A 23,213-nucleotide genomic window follows, 5' to 3' on the forward strand; every position below is an offset into this window, starting at 1 on the left:
TTTGGGGCAATAAAAAGTTATACATAGATTTTCAACTGTGCCCTTAACCCCCAAATTAGCAACAAATTCCCTCAATTAGTCTGAGAAAGTCTATTTCTTCACTTTTAAACAAGAGTTTTGCAGGGTACAGAATTCTGGTTCTGATTTATTCTCTCTACATTTCAAATGTTTCACTTCACTCTCTTCCTGGTTTCATAGTTTCTGAGAAGAGGTCAGATGTAATTCTTATCTTTGCTCTTCTATAGGTAAGGTGTTTTTTTCCTTTGGCTTCTGGTACTTTTTCTTTATCTTTGATTTTCTGTAATTTGAAAATAATATACCTAGGTGTAGGAGCTTGACTTTATTTATTTATTTATTTATTTATTTATTTATTTATTTATTTATTTTGCATATTGCTGAGCTTCCTGGATCTGTGGTTTGATGTCTGACATTAATTTGGAGAAATTATCAATCATTATTGATTCAAATATTTCTTCTGTTCCTTTCTCTCTTTCTTTTCTCCCTCTGGTATTCTGATTATGTGTATGTTACATCTGTTGTAGTTGTACCACAGTCATTGGGTATTCTGTTATATGTTCTTCAGTCTTCATTCTCTCTCTCTCTCTCTCTCTCTCTCTCTCTCTTTTTGGTTTTTGAGAATTGTATTGATATATCCTCTAGTTCAGAGACTCTCCTCAGCCATGTTCAGTTTACCAATACAAAAGGCATTCTTCATTTCTGTTATAGTGTTTTTTTTTTTTTAATTTCTGGCATTTGGGAGGGGGTGGTTTTTCTTAGGATTTCCATCTGTCTGCTTACATTACTTCTCTGTTTTGCATGCTATTTTATTCATTACGGTCCTTAGTACATTAGTCATAGGTTTTTAAAATTCCTAGTCTGCTAATGCCAACATCCCTGCCATGTTTGGTTTTGATGTTTGCTCTGTCTTTTCAAATTGTGTTTTTTGCCTTTTTATATGCCTGTAATTTTTTCTTGATAGCCAGACATGATGTAATGGGTAAAAAGAAGTGCTGTAAATAGGCCTTTAGTAATGTGGTGGTAAGATGTGGTGAGGAAAGGAAGCATTCTATAGTCTTATGATTACATTTCAGCTTATGCCTCTAGACTGTGAACTTCACAAGCATTTCTCAGGTTTTTCTCCCTTTAGGTGGGACAGGATGGCTAGAATGGGCTAGAGTTGGGTATTTCTCCTCCTCAGGTCAGTTAGGCCCTGGTTAACTAGTTTCCTCTGAAGGCAGGGCTTGTTAACAGGAAAAGAATGCTCTCATGTATTTCAAATGTTTCCTTTTCTCCTCGCCCTGTTGGAAGCTCCAGGGGATTTTTCTGATATTGCTGTGAGAATCTAATTGAGCTCCTGAAAGTAAATCTCACAATATTATGGGGACTCCCTTTGACTGGGTCCCCCTGTAGTTTTTAACTCTCGGAATTCTACACTGAGCCTCCAACAACTTGTTACCCCATCACTGGTTCCGAGAAGACTTCCGCTCATGGGTCTCTGCTCTAGGAACCTGTGATTAACTCTACTTGTCTATCTGTCTCTCCAACTTTGGGGCTAGCAGTTTCTTATGAATCCAAGAAGAACTGTTAATATTTCAGTCTTTTTACTTTTACTTATTACTTATTGATGTGGTGATGACTTCCAAGCTACTTACATGAGGAATGAGAAGTTGGAATTCCAAAGTCCAAATTATATACTTTAAGTAGGTGAATTTTAAGATATGTGGACTATATCTCAATAAAGATGTCAAAGTTTTGGGAAAGGAAAAGCTGGAAAAGTTCCCCCTACATTCTGGAGTTTCTAACTTTAACATAAAGATTGAAATTTGAGAAGAAATCCATTCCTGCCTCCTTCTACCAAATACCAACTCTTTACTTATTTGTTTGCTTGTTTTTTAACTGTTTATTTGTTTTTGGGGGGAGAGACAGAGAGACAGAGAATAAGCAGGAGAGAGGCAGAGAGAGAAGGAGACACATAATCCGAAGCAGGCTCCAGGCTCTGAGCTGTCAGGACAGAATCTAATGCAGGGCTCAAGCTCATGAACCATGAGATGATGACCTGAGCCAAAGTCAGACGCTCAACTGACTGAGCCACCTAGGCACCTCTCAACTCTTTTTTTAAAAAAATATTTTATTATTAGGGGTGCCTGGGTGGCTCAGTCGGTTCAGCGTCCGACTTCGGCTCAGGTCATGATCTCGTGGTCTATGAGTTTGAGCCCCGCTTCGGGCTCTGTGCTGACAGCTCAGAGCCTGGAGCCTGCTTCAGATTCTGTGTCTCCCTCTCTCTCTGCCCCTCCCCCTCTCATGCTCTTTCTCTCTGTCAAAAATAAATAAACATTAAAAAAATAATAAAAAAAACCTTTATTTTTAAGTAATTTCTATATCCAATGTGGGGCTCAAACTTACAACCCCAAGATCAAGAGTCACATGCTCTACCAACTGAGCCAGCCAAGTGCCCCTACCCAAAACCAACTCTTAAGTCTTCATTGAAAGTGTTCTTAATGAATTACTGTATTAATTAGTCTACCTTAACTAGGTGAAAGCAAGGAAATGTCACTGTTACTTATAGTCTTATCCCAAGACACTTGATCCTTTAGACTCCTTTTTCTGTGCAGGGATCAATCATGCCCAGGAGTTTCTGGAAAACTATGTAAGCACAAATCAAGGAAATACTATCTCAAAAGGCACGTAGGGAACTTTCAGGTCAGTTGGGGGAGGGAGTGCCAGAACAGAAGCATTTTCTCAGAAGTACTTAGGCCTTGCTTATGGACATCTTAGTGCAATCTCCAAACTTGAAGATGTTATTTTCTGAGAATTATGCTAGTAAAAACCAACACAAAATAGAGATAGCTAATGGGAAAAACAGATCATATTGAGAAATAGCTATAAATGTCTTCCACTTTTAAAAATGACTTTAATTAATTAATTAATTAATTAAGAGTGTGTGCAAGCAGAGGAGGGGCATAGAGGGCAAGAGAGAATCCCAAGCAGGCTCCACACTGTCAGCTCATAGCTAGAATCAAGAACCATCCAGGTGCCCCTATAGAAATGTCTTCCTAATAAGAATCTTGAGAAATCCCTATTCATTATTAATTCATACATTCAACAAACATTTATTGAGGACTCATTATATGCTAGCCACTGTGCCAGGTAATGAGTTATAATAAACTCTTACGAGTTTAAATCTGGAGGGACTATCAAAGGTTCACAGGAAGTTTACATTTCACTGGACCTGGGATATAATTAAAGAAATAAATAATCCAACTAATAATTATAATGTATCAAATCCTTATGACATGAATATATTAGTTGAGGGTAAATGAATTAAGAGAAAATAGAAACTGGATAGTAAGAATTCGGCACTGTTTATTTGTACTGCTCCTGAGTAAAACACTAAGGGATACAAATATTCCAGCATTAGAGAGATGGATGAGATAATGAAACAGTGATTAGCTCTTTAAAAATAGATTTTCTTATCAGGAGACTATAGATGCTGGAGAGGATGTGGAGAAACCGGAACCCTCTTGCACTGTTGGTGGGAATGCAAATTGGTGCAGCCACTCTGGAAAACAGTGTGGAGGTTCCTCAGAAAATTAAAAATAGACCTACCCTATGACCCAGCAATAGCACTGCTAGGAATTTACCCAAGGGATACAGGAGTACTGATGCATAGGGGCACTTGTACCCCAATGTTTATAGCAGCACTCTCAACAATAGCCAAATTATGGAAAGAGCCTAAATGTCCATCAACTGATGAATGGATAAAGAAATTGTGGTTTATATACACAATGGAGTACTACGTGGCAATGAGAAGGAATGAAATATGGCCTTTTGTAGCAACGTGGATGGAACTGGAGAGTGTGATGCTAAGTGAAATAAGCCATACAGAGAAAGACAGATACCATATGTTTTCACTCTTATGTGGATCCTGAGAAACTTAACAGAAACCCATTGGGGAGAGGAAGGAAAAAAACAAAAGAGGTTAGAGTGGGAGAGAGCCAAAGCATAAGAGACTCTTAAAAATTGAGAACAAACTGAGGGTTGATGGGGGGTGGGAGGGAGGGGAGGGTGGGTGATGAGTATTGTGGAGGGCACCTTTTGGGATGAGCACTGGGTGTTGTATGGAAACCAATTTGACAATAAATTTCATATATTGAAAAAATAAAAAATAAAATAAAATAAAAATAGATTTTCTTTAATTTTAATCCTAAATTCCAAGACCATACGTTTCACTTTTACCTACTTTTCTGTTTATCAACCAACTTTTAAATTTCAAATATAGTTTCTAAGGAATGTGAACAACTTGTAAAGGGTATTTTAGCTGGCTATGGTTGATCTATCTTACATATCAAAATTTGGATACATAATTTTATGGTAGATTGATGATGGGAGAGAATTTTGAATCTGGGCAGTTGTAGGAAATATGACATATGTCCAACCCTCATCCCTCTAATGGGGGAGGCTGAGAAGCATCCCTCAGAACAGGTACATGAAGCCTACAGGTAAACACAGTATGGTGGCTAAGGAAGAGGGGGTTGAGGAAGAGGTCTAAACATTGCCATACAAACTAGGGTGCCTAAGAAAAGTGTCAGGAGTAAATTGCACAGCTTATTAGAGTTTAGGACCAGGAATTACAAGAGCAAAGCAGCAAGTTAGATAGACAAAAAAGAGATGAGACCAACAAATTCTCCAGGCAAACAAACTAAGCCAGCTGCTGAATTTGAACTCATTCCAAGATTACTTTCATTGCTGGTGTGGTTTAATGGGGCTGAAGAAGGATACCCTGGACTCTTCCTCTAAAGGAGAAAGCTGAAATGTCCTCGGTTTGTACTGGGGCCCTCTGATAGGCTTCTCAAGGGGGCCTATGCCTGTTCTAATGATTTACATAACTAGGGGACTGGTGGAAATCTAGAACTTTGTCCAAACTATAATCAGCTTTATTCAGTTGTTGAGGTTGGTAGATAAAATTCAGAATTTAGAGGACTTGGCAGACAATGAGGGGGAAAAAAAGGACAGAACCCAAAAGAAGGTCAGCTGGACTGAGAAGCCCATGTGGTTAAAATCCACTATTTCTTCTTTCTTGTACTATCTGGTGGTGGTCTACCTGTTTTCAGCATGTCAGGAAAAGCTAATATGCACATAGAAATGCCAAATGATATCTCACCTCATATGTCATGCCTTGGTAACAAACAATGAAAGGCATATTCTTTGTATTAATTTTCAGAGAACAGGAAGGTATTTAGAAGGTCCTCTTGGACTTCACAGAACTCTCCAGATACCAGTTAGCTACTGAGATGTTGGCATGAAGTCTAGGCAGAGAGTAGGTGCAAAAATTATAGTTACTATAAAAGAAGGCATTCTGGAGGAGAGAAGTGTCCAAATATGTTTAAAGACAATTATGCAACACCTAGATAGGAAGGGCACTTCAATAAACCAGCTGAAGTATTCTAAAGTATGTGGTTCATATGCCCTGACCATTAGCTCTGCTAAGTAGTGGGTAGGTAAATGAAGATATAGAAAGCTTTGGACAGTACCCTCCAAACCAGTATAAAGCTAGACATTATTACCAGAGAGTTGAGTAGATCATGAAGACAGAACATCTCTTTAACAATGATTACCTAACGCTGGCACAGATTGGGGGGGGGGGGGCAATAAAGAGGATGATGTATGCCATACTCATGAGCCCATTCATTACCACAAGGATGGTGTCATGACTATGGAATGGGTACAGATCTACATTTAGACCACTGTGATGAGATGATGAAGATGATGTTAAGGATGCTAGTAATGGTGTACCAGGACATTTGGGAATGAGAAGTAGGTATGGCAGTTGTCCAGGTATGACTCTAACCCAGAAGAATAGGAAATAGCATTACTCTAGGTTTCACACATTCAGTCAGCAAATACTGAGCACCTATTACATGGTAGGCACTGTTCTAGACTCAAGGGGATCCAGGATGGAAAAAAAAAAAAAGATCTGTCCTCATGGAGCTTACATTCTAGTGAGGAAAACAGATAATAAACAAATTAATCAAGTAGTGATAAGTGCTTTGAAGAAAAATAAAGCAGAGCAAAGAAGCAGAGTGACAGGGGCACCTGGGTGGCTCTGTCAGTTGGTTTTGGCTCAGGTCATGATCTCGTGGTTTGTGAGTTCGAGCCCTGTGTTGGGCTCTGTGCTGGCAATGTGGAGCCTGCTTGGGATTCTCTCTCTGTCTCCCTCTCTGCCAATTCCCTGCTGTACACCTGCTCCCTCTTAAATAAGTAAACTTAAAAAAAAGAAGAAGCAGAGTGACAAAGGTGTTATCTTAAATAGGGTGGACTGGAAAAACCTTGCTGAGATGACATTCTAGGAAGAGGTTTGAACATACAAGAAAGAAAACCATGCTACCTTTGGAGGAACAGCTTTCAGATAGAGAGAATGGCAAATGCAAAGGTTCTAAAACAGGAATAAGGTAGGAGTGTCATACCAGAGGATCACTAAGATTTCCTTTGGACTTGACTCAGAATTGTAAATGGGCTACAATGATGTGGTGGGTTGATGTTGTGAAATACATGCAGCAATTGGGTATGAGCCTCTCTCTGAGTTGGAACATCTATCTGGTCCTCTCACTCCTACAAAACTCCTAGATCTCATCTAGTAATTATCTGTTTCCTTCCACCAGAACGGAAAACTCCTTAAGGAGAGACCCTGGGCATAGACAGTAAACCACTGTCTGCACTGAAGAGTCATCTTTGGCTCTGGCTGGGAGAGGATGACTCCTGGAGACAGAGCAGCCGCCACCAGCCACTGATACTAATGTTTCTGATGTAGGGCACTGGTTTAAGACAATGCCAGTCTAGCAGATTCAGCATCATCTGGATATTTGTCAGAAATGCAAATTCTTGGGTCTGACCTGGAACCTACTGAATCAAAAACTCTAGGGGTGGGGTCTCAGCAATGTGGTTTAACAAACCCTCCAGGTATTCTGATGCACGATAAAGTTTGAGAACAATTGTTCCAAGTGTGGAGGTCTGAGAACACCATCACTTGAAAAATGAACTTGCATGCCAAAAAGGCTTGAATAGGTCCTATGAAGTCATTTTCACCAACTACTATCAAATTCTTGGGAAAGCTAGCTCAGGAAAGAAGTCACAGGTGTCCAGATGACCCCTACTATAGGCTGAAGGCACTAACTTCAAGCCTTGATTAAGGCAGAGGAAAATAAACTCTTCAGCTAAGATATGTAGCCTCAAGCTTAGACCAGATAAACTTTTTCTTTCCTTAAAGAGGTAAGCTTTGGGGGGGGGCAGTATCAGAACAGAGAAGACAAATAATAATTACATAAGACAATCCTGGGAGTCTTCCACTTCAGATCTACTAATACCTCATCAAGCATGTGAAAGGGTTAGATGTTTTAGTAAGCACTATATTCCAAGGAATATATATTTAGTTCTTAAATCTATTTATCTGGGTTGACTTGAGAGGCAGTTTGATAGGGGACCACCCAGAGTAGGGTGGCCTAAGAGGATGCATGAGATTTTCTCTATTAATCAATAAAAGATGGGGGGAAAAAAGTGTTCCACAGGTCTAATGGTATCCTTGCATATTTGGCTGAAAGAAGAGAATTTGTATGGCTATTTTCTTACTTAATGATCTTCCCAATTCAGTTTACATTTGAAGAGCCCTGAGAGTTTCAGCTTCATGAAAACTTAAGTTCTCTGCAGCTGGTCCTAGAAGGTTGGGACCAGATCAATGTTGAATGGCAACTAGTTGAGACTAAGATGATCTTTATAGAGGCAGAACCCCCACTGATTTTCCTTCAACAAGGGTTCTTGGGTCACTTATAACATGGCATCTGTATATGGAGAATCTTGTGTCTGATGCAGAAAACAGTATAACCTGCTTGGAAGAAACTTTGGCTATGGTGACATCTTTACGTATCAGTTGCATTCACAGTGTTGGAGAAACTTTGCATCCTGGTCTGCATAAACCAGGGCGTGAGCGGGTTTGACGGTCTCACTGTTAAAAGAACAGAATGGTGGGGAGAACCTGGGCAATGCTGGTGACAGATAGCCTAACTAAAGTGAGGAATCTGGTAGTAGGGTCTTACCCTTCCAAGGAGAAGTGGTAACACAGGGGCAGATGGGTGTAACACAACTATCTTGGCATGCTCCCTCATTTGCAGCCCGATACGTAATCATCTCAGGAGTCACAGGTTACTAAGGCCGGCTGTCCATCAGTGAACAGGAGTGGTATATGCAGAGGAGAGGGTCTAGGTCTAGTGGGCAGCTGGATCCGCTGGACCAGAGTCTGGCCCACAAAGCTACCTGCTGCCCATGAGCCATTCTGCTGGAGATGATGGTCTTACACTCTCGGCTCCCCGGGAATTCTAACCACCATTCTTTGTAAAGGTTAGGGCCTAGGTGAGTCACTCCTTTGCTGTGCCCCAGTGTGGGAACCAATGGCTTCCCTATGTTAGGAACTGACCCGCTAAAGGCCAGAAACACACACACACACACACACACACACACACACACACACACAGCCTGCCTCATCATAGTACAGGCAGAGCTGTCTATTCTAATGTGCAGGGATTTGGAGAAAATAGTAACTGCAGCTGCTTCCCTGCCAAGTGTGAGATTAGAAACAAAATGTGTTCCATTTTTCTTCAGGATTAGAGCTCAGCATGTCCACATATAGCTTCACTTGGGGCAAGAAGCTGACCATCCTAGAAGGAGTCCCTATGCATTCTTCAGGCTGGCAGCGGCAGCAGCAGCAGCAGCAGAGGGACGCCAGGCCAGGTTTTGGGGGTGTTTTGGCATCAGTAGCTCTGGGCTCACCTCTGCCAACCATGCTATTTGATGGCATGATTTCCTCACTCATGCCCTACGTGAGGAATGGAGCAAGGCAGTGACATTTCCCATCCCACCAGATCCGGTGACCACTCTTGCCCCCTCCAATTCATCTTCAACCCTGGGGCCAGACCTGTCACTCTTCAGTGATTTGACCTAGAAGGCATAGCATGATTTGGCTCTTATACTATCCTTATAGTTCACTCTCCAGCTACTCTTCCCTCACCCAAGTTCTACTGGTCTTCTCTATTCCTCTAATGAGCCAAACTCCTTCTCAACTCAGATTCTACTGTCCTCTTTCCCAAAAAGCTTTTCTACCCCCTCTTCCTGGCTAAGTCACACTCATCTTTCAGGACTTCCTTAGAAAAGGTGTTTCCAACCTCTCAGGCCAGGTTAGGTGCCCTGTTTTTACATTCTGTGATATTATTGTTTTCCATGGTACTAGGACCATTCGAATAATCCCGCTGTGTGTGATTATGTGATTACTTCTTACTCCCACAAGACTAAAACTTCATGCAAGTAGGCAACGTACTTGTTTTGTTTGCTGCTTTATTCCCAGTGCCAACTATAGTGCCGGACATAGTATGCGCTCGACCAATTTTCTTGGAAGGAATAAAAAGAAGGAGGGAAGTAGAGAAGGAGGAAGAAAAGGAGGAAGGGAAGAAGGAAGGAAGGAAACAAAGGGAAGCAGGCAGGGAGAGAGGCAGATAAGGAGGAACAGAGGTCCCAATATTGATTCTTCATCTCCAGTGGAAAAGCTGGAAGGATTCACTGTAGCTCTTACCTGGGGTCTCAGTGCTTAAAGGCAGAAGTTAACATCAGAATTTTTTTCCATGGGATAATGCTGAGTTCAAACCACAGAAGCAGGTCCAAATGAGCCATCAGAGCTAAGGGGGTCTGAAGCGAGTATTAGGTATAGAGCAAAATGAGAATGAGAAAAGTAGGGAAGATAAGGGAATAAGAAATAATCTATACAAATTCAAGGAACTGTAGGACAAGGCCACCAGCTGGGCTTATTTCTTATACCTAACAGCTGTTTATGGATGGGCAAAGCAAGTCTGATTAAAGGGACACAGACCCCACATCGTTGTCATATATAGATACATATTACTCCAAAGTCTTCATAAGTTGATATTCTTGTGTATAAACCATTTTCTTGTGAGTATGGTTAACTCTAGGTTCACTTATGAGACTGAATTAAGCTATAGTTTATGCATTTCAAAGCTTAGGACTGGCTCTTGGACCATAGTGCCCTGCCTACATGGTGCCCTGCTAGAGTTCAGTGAAGCTCTGCCTAAGCAGTCAGTTGGTCCCTCCCTTCCCTACATCTCTGTGGCATCCTCTTTTGAAATTCAACATTTTGAACCAAAGGTATCCAGCCCTTCACTTACTTACTTCACTTACTCACTCACTCATTTCAAACCAAAGGTATCAAGCACTTCACTTACTCACTTACTCAAAACTATCAAGCTCTTCACTTAACTCCCTTCTTGATCAGAGGCTCCTGGGGGAAAGGGAAAATGCTAGTTTGTGTTCACAGCTATTGAGCCTAGAATAATGACTTTGAATAGCAACTGCTCAAAAGATTATTGGATAAATGCTGCAATATATTTCACAGGTGCTGAGAGTAATTATTCCAATGAATTTAAGTTCTTGAGGAAGATCACTTTAGACTTGAATTTCTTCCTGAAATAGAAGGAGTTGGACTAAATAATCTGGACTAAATAATCTGTCAAACTGTAAACTATTAGAAAAATGACAAGGTTATGTCTTATATGTATAATTTGTACAATGTCTCTATCATTTCTAGTCTATTTTGGGGCACATGTGGGAATGCAATGTTTGCAGTGAACTGACTCCAATATAGATGTATTTCATTTGAGAGGAAACCTAGGGATGTGTTTCCAATGTTTCATATAAATTGTGAGTTACACACTATTTAAAATATACAACAGTGGGGCTCCTGGGTGGCTCAGTCGGTTGAGCGTCCGACTTCGGCTCAGGTCATGATCTCGCGGTCCGTGAGTTCGAGCCCCACGTCGGGCTCTGTGCTGACGGCTCGGAGCCTGGAGCCTGTTTCAGATTCTGTATCTCCCTCTCTCTGACCCTCCCCCATTCATGCTCTGTCTCTCTCTGTCTCAAAAATAAAGGTTAAAAAAAAAATTAAAATATACAACAGAAATTTGTTACTAAATGGATTCCTAAGGTGAGTATTTTTTACAATATTTGGAATCACTTTGCAATATAATAACTCCTTTATATAATCCATTGAGTTTCACATTTTTACATATCCAGGTTGCTAATAATAGTATAAACTAGATTAGTGCCTTACAGTTATGAGCCAGTTGAATTACTATTGACTAAATTAAGGTGTTCTTCATAGAGAGAACTGTCCCTCTTTCTAGTTTCCCAGATGATCTCCTACTTTCTCTATGTCCCCTCCACACACACACACACACACACACACACACACACACACACTTTCTCCCTTGTGTCTTAATTCATATTTCAAATTTGGTAGTTGTATCCTAATTTATAATGTATGCATAAACTTCATTTTCCAACACTCCTTTCCACCTCTCCCCACCCCCTTGTTTAACTACATGCCTCACCAGTTTTCAAAATAGGTATGCCTTCCACAGTGTCTGGATCATCCGTAGCATGTAGATACTTCATGTTGTCTATCTCAGGTGGTGGCTTTTGTATGAGCATGCTGGAAGTTGAAGCTTCTCCCCCTGAAAAGCAGTATCTCTAGGTTACTTGAGGTTATTCTAAAGGTGGGATTCAGGGAAGGAAGTGCTACTTATTCTCCTTCATTTTCTCTGTAACTCTCAGCTGTCCAGGGCCTTTTTTCCATAATTCAGTGAAAAATTAGAGAAGTGATGACTTTTCTCAATATTATCTTACCTTAAAAAGGTTCTACTCCTTTGACATAAATGAGAGAAAAGCAGAACATATCTCTAGATACTTTGAGACTGAGATGTAATAGAAAACCATTTTTCTTTGGGACTCTATCTTATAGGTTTTAGAGTATCAATGACAATTGTAACCAGAACTTCCACAGATTAGCCCAGAAAGTTTAAAATAATTCACAAAGGACAGAGAAATCAACTACTAGGTCATGTGTTATAAATTTTGTTCTTCCTTAACTCCCAAGTCCTCCTTACCTGCCTGGGCCTATTTCCACATATCAGACCAAAATCTCAGCTGATACTTGTGCAAGGAAGAGACATGACTCAGTGACAAATATTTTACTATAGTGGGGATGGAATAAAGTCAGTTGACCCCTAAAGCCTACATTTACACTAGTAAGTTTTACATCCTGTATCGAAATTCCTGCAAGAGAACCCATTTGTCACTGGTGTATAATCAGGAGACAACGGTACCTGTGCTCTGAGGAGTCCTGACTAACCCGCGAGATTGAATCACACACGTGAAAAATTTCAGATGAAATTCCTCCTTATGCATGGCTGTCTCCTAGAAATAGAGACGGAGTTTAATCCATATGAACAGATCTATGGAATGATTTAAGATGGACAAAACTGATATGGATCAGGTATGCCCAATACTACATGACAATATGTAGTATCAGCATATGAAGTCATGCAAATAATCTACTTTTATGTATTTGACAGGGCAAGATCTGAATTCAGCAAGCATCTCCTTTTTTCCAGAGTAGGTAAGAGGCTGGGGCCTACAGAGACTCCCGTTCTTTTAATAAAGTCTGAGCTCAGACTTCTGAGGTCTAGAGGGTCTACTCAGAAGCATTTCTCCAAGACTTCTAGACAGGGCCTGAGTCCAGAGGCCAAGTTGAAGGACTTTGTAAAAAGTCTGAATGAATAAACATACTTCTTCCAATTATTTTTTTTTTAAAGTAGAGCACAGATTATATGTTAATCCATTCAGTCACAGGAGCAACACCAGGGCCATTTAGTTCTTCAGAGGGCAGACTCCTGGATCCTTTTCTATTTTTACTCGGAAAAGGAGGTCTTTGGTGGACCGCCAATAGCTTTCCTCACACCTCTCCCTATGTTTCAAACTCTTCCAGAGGTCTGTAAAGTGCCACAAGTTTCCAGAATCTAATTTAAACTAATCCCAAACTGCTTTTTTTTTTCTTCTCCCGAATGGCCAATCAAGCATGATGTAGTGCAAAGACTACAGGCCTACAAATTAAGAAACGTGTTTCCTAGTCCCAGATCTCCCATGCACTTTGTAACTTTGGGAAATGACTTCACTTCCCTGAAACCGTTAGATTAAGATATTTCTTACAAGCACTAACGTTCCGTGATTCTCAATGAAACACGGTATAGAGCTCGAGTTAGCTCTCAGGTCCACATCCGTCAAAGTGGCCACAAGTTTCCTCCGATTGACGGCCACAGCAAAAAGCTGCCATGGAAACCTGAGCGAGAGCAAAAATCGCCAAGCGGAACCAGAAGACGGCGTGCAAGGGGATCGAGGGAACAGGAAAAAGCGAAGGACGACGGGCACACTAACAGTAATCCGAGAACGAGAACGGGAACGAGAAAAAATCCCAAACTAAAAGGGGAACAGGGAAATTATGACTTCAGCCTTAGATGGTCCCCGGGCTTCTCAGGCCTGGCCACACTGCGCAGGCGTCCCCCGAGTCCTCAACTCTGCTCTTTGACCTCCCGCCCCACCCCCGCCCCTCCACAGCCACCGGACGGCTCTTCCGGTGTTGTGGAGGCTGTTCCGGTTCGCGGCGGTTCCCGGGTTTTGCGTTCCGCGCCCGGCCGGAAACCCCTTCGCATAGCAGCCGGTTCCGGTTCGGTGAGTGGCGGCGGGAAGCTGGGGGAGGGGTGAGGATGGAGGGAGCCTGGGCCGGGAGGCAGTGCCGGTCCGGGCCCAGCGGCCTGGGTTGGGCTGGGCGGAAGCTGGGAGGGCTGTGGGGACGGCGCTTTTTCCTCTGCCCCGCCCCCTGGGACCACCTCCCCTCCCCCCGGCCATCCACCGGCCGGGATGTGGCCGGCGGCCGTTAGTTAGGCTTCCCGAGGCCGTTCCTTCAGGCCTCTTTCTCCCGGGCCGGCGAGAGGCCGTCTCCCTTGTCGTTACCACAGGCCCCATCTCGGCGCCCAGCCCTCCTGGGGGCAAAAAGGCCGGTTGGGATTTCGGGGCTTTCCCGCCCGAGCAGGGTCTTCTCTCACGGGAAAGCTGTTTTCACCGGGGAGCTCAGCTTTCTGTTACACCTGCTTCACCTCCCGCCTTCCTTGAGACCTGAGTGATATTTCTCGACTACTTCTGCGTCTCACGTAAACATTTCTCCAACTCTTTTACTCTGTGGTATCTCCCTGAGACGTGATATCGCTAGTGTGCCACCACCAGAAAGAAACGTCTGGACCCTCCTGCCCAGGTTATGAAAACCCCCTTAACTGCCACGGTTTGCTTACCTGGCTCATCGCCTCCTGGTAATTCCCTTGAACCGTCTCTTTCTTGGTGTGCCCTAACGTGGTCTCTCTGGATATACGCCCGGCTTCTCTTCAGTTTGTTGATTTCTGTTTATCGGTGCCTTTGCAGTATTTTCACTTATCTCGTTGGCAATAACTTACTCCTTTATCACTTTCAAGTCAGCCTTGTTGAGGTCATTTCACTTCACGTTTGGTACACTTATTTGGGGGGGTGCTTATAAAATTTATATAAAGCCTTATATAGGCTACCACTTACTTTACTTCGCGTCTTTGTTCTAATTGGATATTCTGAATGGAGTGGATCACACCATCTCCTCAGTTTTTGTGGAGCTAGTTGGTGTCACGGGCTCCTGTTGAAAGGTAGATTCCACAGAATTTGGAATTACAGTTACAGTGAAACCTTCCTCGTCTCTTCAGCATGATCCCTGAATCTTCTTCCAATTTAGCGATCCCTTTTTCCCCTTTAGTCCCAGTCTGGAAGCCTCATTTCATTTTTCTCTTGAGAAGTCTCTTTCATTCCCCCCCCCCCCCCATTCCAATTCATCCCGACTGCAGACATGGTCTTCATGTCACCCATCTGATGAGTTAAGTCTAGAGGGAGCAAATGGATTAAAAAACAGGTTCTGCCACTTCAGGCCAAGGTGATGTAACTCGACTACTGCTTTGAAAGTCTTTTCTTTACCTGACTCCCACGCCTCCTACCAATTGCACTGGCTTTATTTTCTTGCTATGAGGATCTTTTTATGGATCTGTTTTCCCCCCCAGTTGACAGTGTTTCAGCAGCAGGGACCATTTCTTACTCATCTTTGTATTCCTAATACCTTGTATGTAATTGGTGCAGAGTAAATGTTTGTGTATGAAAGGAATTGAATACTCAGTGTTTTAAGGCGTTACAGTGTTGAGGTGTTAGAGTCTAACTGGGAGAGATGGCATGTGAAAATACGAGAAACACAAGCAAATACGTGGTGTATACTACGAACTGTATCATATACATATCCAGAGTTCAGACTAGAATGATTCACTTGGTCGTTTCCATATTTCCATTCCCTTCTCATATCATAAATTATTCTAACCCCATTTGGTCCTGGATAAAGCTAATCGCCTCTCCTCAAGTAAATACTTTCTAGTAACTTCATTGTGGCTCTAAACATTCTCTTTTACAGTCACCTGTTTGCATGTAAGCTTATACATGTTTTGCCATACTTGTTACATTTTGTTACTGTCAGGACTTCGCCATCTTTTTTTTTCTTTCAAATTTCCTATTGTTTTGTGTTCAGCTATTGACTTCACCTGAATAGCTGTAATAGCTTATATTCTTTTAGTAAATTAAATGAACAATGTGAACTAGGAAATATTGTTTGAATATTTTTTTAAAAAGTTTATTTTTGAGAGAGAGAGAGAGCACGTGAGCTGAAAAGGGGCAGAGAGAGAGAGGGAGAGAGAGAATCCCAAGCAGGCTTCGCACTTTCAGCGTAGAGCCTCGCAAACCGTGAGACCATGACCTGAGCCGAGATCAGGAGTCTGACACTTAACCGACTGAGCCACCCAGGCACCCCGGAATACTTTTCTTAAAAGGCAAAAAAATCTTAGGGTTACAAGAGTTTGGTGGCATTAACGTTTCCAGATCCAGCATTTCATGTTGAATCTTGGAGTAAGATATCCCTACTTCTAACGTAAAGGCAAATGGCAAAGAGAAAGTAACATAAGCACACTGAAGAAGCTGATGCATTTGTGTTACAATGTAAATGTGGGGCTTTAATTATTAATGTGGAACCCAGGGGATTCTGCTTTATTTAAAAAGGAAGAAGAGGAAAGAATACTTGGAAAATTTCCAGATAGAAGCCTTTTGTTACGTTGAGCATTTGGAAATATATTTGAAGCCTGAATATAAGGCTTAAATTCTTTGGGAACCCTCCCCAGCAAGACTGGGTAATCAGATGATTGCTCTGCTTAGTCTGTAGCTATGCCAAGAAAAGCTCAAGCAGGCTTCCTTTGTGCCTGCATTTCATTATTGTGACCGTAAGGAATACCTGTTATCATCATCTAGCCCTTAGTAGATTGAAGCCCTGATATTGCTAAAGTTGATGAAGTTGATTGATAAGGTTGATGACAAACTAAAGTTGATGATATGCTCAATCTTTTTAAAATATGGTGGGGCGTCTGGGTGGCTCAGTTGGTTAAGCGACTGACTCTTGATTTCAGCTCAGGTCATCTCAGAGTCCTGGGATCGAGCCCTGCCTTGGGCTCTGCTGGGCATGGAGGCTGCTCTGGATTCTTTCTGTCTCCCTGCCCCTCTCCTGCTTTTGCATGCATGCATGTGGACTCTTTCTCAAAAAAAATAAATAAACTTTAAAAATTTGGTAATGAGATTATGACGGTAATAAGTGTGACTGCTACCATCCCTAGTCTCCTCTTCAATCTGCCAAGAAGCATGAGTGCCAAGGACATGTTTATTAACCTAGTTCCACACAGTTAGGCTTTTAACTTCCTTTTTCTGGGAAAATTGGATACATCAGAGGAGAAAATTTCATGTAGGTAAAGGGGCTTTGGTTTGTAGCAGTTTAATTAATGATGGGAGAGAAAGTACTTTAGTACAATTGGGAAATATTCCTTGATTGTTCTTAGAGTGTCAGTAGCTTTATGTTTGGCCACTGAGTAAAACTTCTAGAAAAGAAGTCTAACAGGACCACCACAAGATCTATCACTTTTTAATTAAATGGTTTAGCATGAGGTAATAAAGGAACGGTTTGTGAAGAATTTCCAGGTTGTAATTTCAGTTCAGTCACTAACTTTATGACCATATATATACAAATCAATCTTTAAGGTTTGGCACTCCCAATTTGCTTCTTGCTGTAATGTTCTGTCATTCTGTGGGTAGTCTGTAATTGCTGTCTAATACAGCTCAGGTTCTGGAAATGTTTCAAATTGCCTCCGGTTAGTTTTAGTGTCTGTTTTCTCTATCAAGTCATCTCTTCTTACCATTTTATATTTTTCTTTCCTAAGAACACAAATGTCACTTTGAATGGCTTCCTATTCTACAATTGTATGAAAGAGGTGTTCCAGTATGTCACATTTCCGTTTTCTGTCTTCTTTTATAGAACTTTGTATCTTTGCTAAAGTCAGTGATGTGAAAAGACCTGACATGGGTAAGTCTAACTCTGAAGTAGTAATTGAGTCTTTTAGTTACTCTGATTAGTTAGGTTGGAATGAAAAAATGTTGTTGTTTTGTTTTGTTTTTAACATTTTCAGTATTTGCATCTTTGTGCTTAGTAATAATCTTAAGAGAGATCTCAACTTAATTATGTAATACTGTAATACTAGACAATACTCTTGGTTGAGACATTGTTTATAGCATCATTTGGAACCATTTTCTCATTCATTGTATTGAAAAAGCCAAATACACACTAGCAAACATTTACTATGTGCCAGGCCCTGTTCTGAGTACTCAAAATATATTAATTCATTTAATTTTTTACAACTGTCTTACAAGGGTGTTTAATATCAACAAGGAAAGTGAGACACAGAAGTTAAGAAACAACTATAACTGGCAGAGCCAGAATATAAACTCAGGCAGCCTGGTTTCAGAGTCCCTGTTCTTTTGTACTATGTTATACCACCATCTATATGATAAATAATTTGATTAGGGTAAATTTTAAAATTTCACTTAGCTGGTAACATTGAGAATTCACTATGAATGCAACATTTTGCATTATTCATAGTTCTTCATGTCTAGAAAGGGGATCCATACAAGGTCAGGACTAGTAGCCAATTAGGAATAGGTTGAACAGTCTATACAGTTAGATCTTACACATCTTATAACATCTCACGTGCTCCTTTTAGATTCACATTAGTCTTCTCTCTTGTTTCTGTTTTTTCCTTTTGCTTAGTCTACCGTCTCTCTTACCTGGTCATTTGTTTCCCTTTTCTCTAATTGCTGATGTCAGTGTAAGTCACTGAATTCTGTCACTCTCATTTGCTTCTATTCTCTTACATTAACAAAGGTCTCAAAGATGGTTATAAAGTAAGGTTCTGCCACAGTATTATAGTAATTGAGCTGATATCTGTCAAGAGCCATATGTATACATTATACTTTTTGCAGAAAAGACAGTTCAGGTGGATTCATTTTTAAGCACTTTTTGAGTTAGACAAAGGAAATAAACAGTTATTAACTGTTTTTGAGTGTTTGTTTTTGAATGATGAGTTTTTTTCCCTGTGTGTGTGTGTGTTTTAAGTAGTTACTTCTTTTCTAGTTAAAACATTCAACATTTCTTTAGGGGAAATTTAATTTTTTAAGGAAACTTTGAATTAAATGTGTTTTGTTTTTTTTTTTTAAATACTTGTATAGGTTTTGAACTGTTTGGCAGATGATCTCAGTCAATTCCAAATGAGCCAATTTCTGCACATGGGCCTCTTTTTGACAATGACATTTTGAGATTGCTGGCCAATGGTTAGTTATGAAAGAGGTTTTATTTGACTATAGAGCTGTTCTTTGGGAATCATTTTTATTAGGTGAAAAGATTTGTTCATAGGAAAGTAGTTATTGAAGAATTCTATGACTTGAACTAATTTTGGATTCTTTTCGCAGATGATATTGCTGATAGGATGAGGATGGATGCTGGAGAAGTAACGTTAGTGAACCACAACTCCATATTCAAAACCCATCTCCTGGGACAAACAGGTTTTCCAGAGGACCAGCTTTCACTTTCTGACCATCAGGTTAGGAATAATTTTCTTCCCTTATTTAATGAATTATTTTGGTTTCAGTTTTCATCTAATGTAATTTAAATGCCATACTCAAAAGGACGAATGTATATATAAACTTTTTAGAATTGGTATTTCTGGTGTTCTGAATTTTGTTTGATATATTAAAGTTAAAACAAGAACCAGGCTATGTATGAGTTCTTTGAGAACTGTTTATTTTAGAAAACATTTTATTCCTATGCATATTATAATCACGAAAACACAGGTCAGTGTTCTTTTAAACTAGTGTCTTAAAATTGTTGGGATTAAATGGGCAATTTGTAAATATTCAGAGGCTCTGAGATTTCCCAGTGCTATAAAAAGTGTAGTTTCTCAAAGGACCAGAAACAACAGCATCCCGTGGGAGCTTGTTAGAAATACGGAATCTCAGGCTTCACCCCAGACCTCCTCAGTCAGAATCTACAGTTTTAAAACTTTTTATCTGATAAAGAGAAATACCATGTGATCCAGTAATTCCTCTACTGGGTATTTACCCAAAGAAAATGAAAACACTAAATTAAAAAGATATATGCACCCCTGTGTTTATTGCAACGTTATTTATAATAGCCAAAATATGGAAGCAACCTAAATGTCCATTGATAGATGAATGGTATACATATACAAATGGAATATTATATAGCATTTAAAAAGGATGAGATCTTGCCATTTGTAATAGCACGGATAGACCTAGAGAATATTATGCTAAGTGAAATAAGACTGAGAAAGACAAATATGATTTAGCTCATATGTGGAATCTAAAAAACAAAACAAATAAATGAATAAACAAATAACAGAATAAGATTTATAAATACAGAGAACAAACTGATGGTTGTAGAGAGGGGAGTAGAGCAAAATGGGTGATGGTGAGTGGGAGATAGAGGCTTCCAGTTATGGAATGAATAAGTCACAGAAATAAAAGGCACAGCATAGGGAATATAGCGTGACAGATGGTAGCTAGATTTGTGGTGAGTATAGCATAACACATAGAAAAGTTGGATAATTGTGTACACCTGGAACTAAAATGAATACTTTTTTTTAAAAAGGAAAAAAATCTTCAGCTGGTTTATTTGCACATTAAGGTTTGAGTAATAAAGCAGTTTTTTTTTTTAATTTTTTTTTTTTTTTAATGTTTATTTATTTTTGAGACAGAGAGAGACAGAGCATGAACGGGGGAGAGTCAGAGAGAGGGAGACACAGAATCTGAAATGGGCTCCAAGCTCTGAGCTGCCAGCACAGAGCCCGACGCGGGGCTCGAACTCACGGACAGCGAGATCGTGACCTGAGCCGAAGTCGGCCACTTAACCGACTGAGCCACCCAGGCGCCCCTAAAGCAGTTTTTCTCAGTAGGAAAGCCATTACTAGTATGGATGAGACAATTCTTTGCTGTGTGAATCTCTTCCAAGCATAGCAGAATGTTTAGCATTCTTCACACTTGGGCACTAAATGCCTGTAGTATCTGCCCCCAATAATCATTTTTAATAATTTAACTGAATATATATCCACACATTTCCAGATTGGTACTGGGGTGCAGTACCCACCCCCGATTAAGAACTTCTGTATGAAGTTATCAAAAGATTCCAAACAGGTACATTTTGTCACCCCCTTTGATAAATGATACAGCTGGCTTGCAGAACAGGATATACCACATACATATTTACCTTCTAGTGAACATCCTTTGCATTAAGTTGTGTAACAGATACTTTGCCCGTTTTTCCCCTTGAAGCCTCAGTAGTTCCATCAGATTGTTTATGTATTTTTCTTTCTTATTAGTACGTAGTACATTTATAGTATATAAAAATACAATTATATTGAATTCTGAAATATGTCATAATCTTGTTTAATGGTACATTTTTCCTAGTATAAATTTTTATCCCATTTTATTGTAAAAATATGATTTACGAAAAATCTTTTGCTTTGTTTAGATATTACCTTCCAGGGAAGGAAATTTGGACCGATCTTATACATGTTCTACAAGAAGTGCAGCTTATAATCCAAATTATTATTCAGGTATGACGCATTGCTTGGAGTCAAGGCATTTATACCATTCAGATTTCTTCCTAGCAAATTGTTTGTGTTTACTATCTCAAGTGAAAACATTGTCAAGAGCAAAATTGTATTTTCTCCCATAAAACATCACTGTGTGTGTGAATGGGGAAGGAGCATTGCTATAATACTTTACTGACCTGGTCTCAAACCACATATTTTTAATGAAAAAGTTTTTTTTTAATCCATTTCCTTACTTGTTCATTATGTCATTGTGAAAAGCAGTACAGCTTTGGTTTTGGCTTTTTTTTTTTTAATATGCATATATGATGTAAAGGATATTTGTTTTGGGTGGATTTAAAGCACAGAGCTAGCCTATTTATTTTGCTTGAAATCATGAATCCTAAAAAATTATTTCTACACAAGCTTGTCCCTCCATCAGGGCAGGAAATGTTAACTACATGTTTCTGTCTAGCACCTGCCACAGCCATGCTTGCATATTCAAGGGCTTGCCTATTCAGCTTGTGATCCATGACAGAAGTCAGCATTCTCTAGGCTATTCCTAGTCCTTGGCCTGCCTGACTTTCCATCTGCCCCCTTCCTAATGTTAGGACTTACAGACTTACAGTTATCTTCTGGCTCTGTCTTGGGGAAACTAAGAGGTTTTTGTTGGTTAGCTTCCTGGCACTACAACCCAGGAAGATGATGGTGGTCTTCCCATGTCTTTTCACTACTAATTCTTCAATCTCCTCACCTTACCGCAAATATGGGAATACTAGTAATACCATTGAACCTGCCCTAATGGGATTTTTATAAGGATAAATTGAGATTATAAATATGAAATGCAAATAATAATTATTGTTATTTGGCTTCCTCAGGATTCTTTGTCAGCAAGATGAGATCTCCTCCCCTAAAAAGACGTTAGTATGATGATCTTTTTAGATTTATATTATATTTAAATGTCATTTAGGTGGGTGGTACTTTACCCTGGGCTCTGGATTTCCTCTCCTGGTATGGGAAATGGTCTCCACATAGTGTGTGCATAATTTGTATGGAAAAATCAGTTAACTGGCTCAGAAAGTAACTCTGCCATCATTATTATTGGAAAGGCCTTTCTGATGAGCAGAGAGCCTGAAATCTGGTTGGACAGCTCATTCTAGGGGAAGGACAGTTGAGTGGATAATGAAATGAGATCATTAATGAAATGAGATCATTAGTATTTCAATTTGAACTCAGGCTGTGTTTGCTTGTAATTTCATATGTTGATTTTCCATTGGGTAGAATATTTGCTTGTAGTTTAAAATAATTGCTTAATAATAAACAGTTACATAAAATTATACTCAAAATCTGCTGACCATAACAACTCAACTCTGGCCTTTTCTAATTTTTATCTGTGTACATGCTTGGTATACATCGTATGATTCAATACATGTAATCTTTTTTAGCCCATATATTTTTATTTTTACTTTTCCATCTGTTTACATGTTATTCTTTGTATCTACCTTTTTATGCTCATTTCTAATAATCCATGGGACTGATATGCACATTCACAATACTTTATGTACATTTCTAAAATCCAAAAAGCTCTGAAAACCAAAAATTATTTTCTTAATTCATTTGGTATCAAAAGTGACCTGACCTGAATTAATTCCTTGGCAAAACCTACATGAATTGACCTGAAGCTGTTTGTGTCTTTTATTTATCTATAAATATGAGTATTTATTTCACTGCAGATATATCACCACACATTTCACTGCAGATCCATCAATATGTTTGATTACAGGGTGCAGCTTCAGATTATACCTTGAAGTGCTACCATAGTATATACCAGGATATCTCTCTAAAATTCCAAAAATTTTAAATTCACAAATGCAGTGGGACCCGAGGGGCTATGAGTTAGGATAATGGGCCCATGCAATCATTTGCTTCATTATTTTCCCTATAGTTTAGGTCCCCTTCACACTTACTGTTTTTAGCTATTGTAAATAATATGACTTAAAAACATCTGTATGTATAGCTTTTTTTTTTCTTTTTAAAAAAAAATTTTTAATATTCATTTATTTTTGAGAGACAGAGCATGAGCAGGGGACGGGCAGAGAGAGAGAGAGAGACAGAATCTGAAACAGGCTCCAGGCTCAGAGCTGTCAGTGCAGGGCCCAATGTGGGGCTCAAACCCGTGAACCATGAGATCATAACCTGAGCCAAAGTTGGAAGCTTAACCGACTGAGCCACCCAGGC

At 39.9% G+C, this 23,213-nt stretch overlaps 2 protein-coding genes across 9 annotated transcripts in view; one reads left to right on the forward strand and one right to left on the reverse strand.

Moving 5' to 3' along the window:
- The window catches only part of PFKM (phosphofructokinase, muscle), a 43,293-nt gene extending 30,987 nt beyond the window's left edge, over nucleotides 1–12,306 (reverse strand). For both annotated transcript variants that reach the window (XM_019419170.2, XM_053894751.1), the window contains exons 1-2: nucleotides 12,216–12,306; nucleotides 11,442–11,564 (exon numbers count right to left, since the gene is read on the reverse strand). In XM_019419170.2, coding sequence (XP_019274715.1) covers nucleotides 11,442–11,564; nucleotides 12,216–12,297 — 205 coding nt within the window. In that variant the 5' untranslated portion in view covers nucleotides 12,298–12,306. The remainder of the gene's footprint in view (nucleotides 1–11,441; nucleotides 11,565–12,215) is intronic.
- An 858-nt stretch (nucleotides 12,307–13,164) lies between these two features.
- The window catches only part of SENP1 (SUMO specific peptidase 1), a 53,843-nt gene continuing 43,794 nt past the window's right edge, over nucleotides 13,165–23,213 (forward strand). The window contains exons 1-5 of one of the 7 annotated variants that reach the window (XM_019419176.2): nucleotides 13,165–13,617; nucleotides 17,351–17,398; nucleotides 18,838–18,968; nucleotides 20,915–20,999; nucleotides 21,854–21,895. In XM_019419176.2, the coding sequence (XP_019274721.1) occupies nucleotides 13,404–13,617; nucleotides 17,351–17,398; nucleotides 18,838–18,968; nucleotides 20,915–20,999; nucleotides 21,854–21,895 (520 nt within the window). In that variant the 5' untranslated portion in view covers nucleotides 13,165–13,403. Of the gene's footprint in view, nucleotides 13,618–13,654; nucleotides 14,253–17,350; nucleotides 17,399–18,597; nucleotides 18,700–18,837; nucleotides 18,969–20,914; nucleotides 21,000–21,853; nucleotides 21,896–23,213 lie in introns of those variants that run through there. The other 6 variants (XM_019419172.2, XM_019419177.2, XM_019419178.2 and 3 more) reach the window with 6 other exon arrangements.

Source organism: Panthera pardus, unplaced genomic scaffold, assembly GCF_024362965.1.
Source record: "Panthera pardus isolate Hobbes unplaced genomic scaffold, ASM2436296v1 HiC_scaffold_6, whole genome shotgun sequence".
NCBI lineage: Eukaryota > Metazoa > Chordata > Mammalia > Carnivora > Felidae > Panthera > Panthera pardus.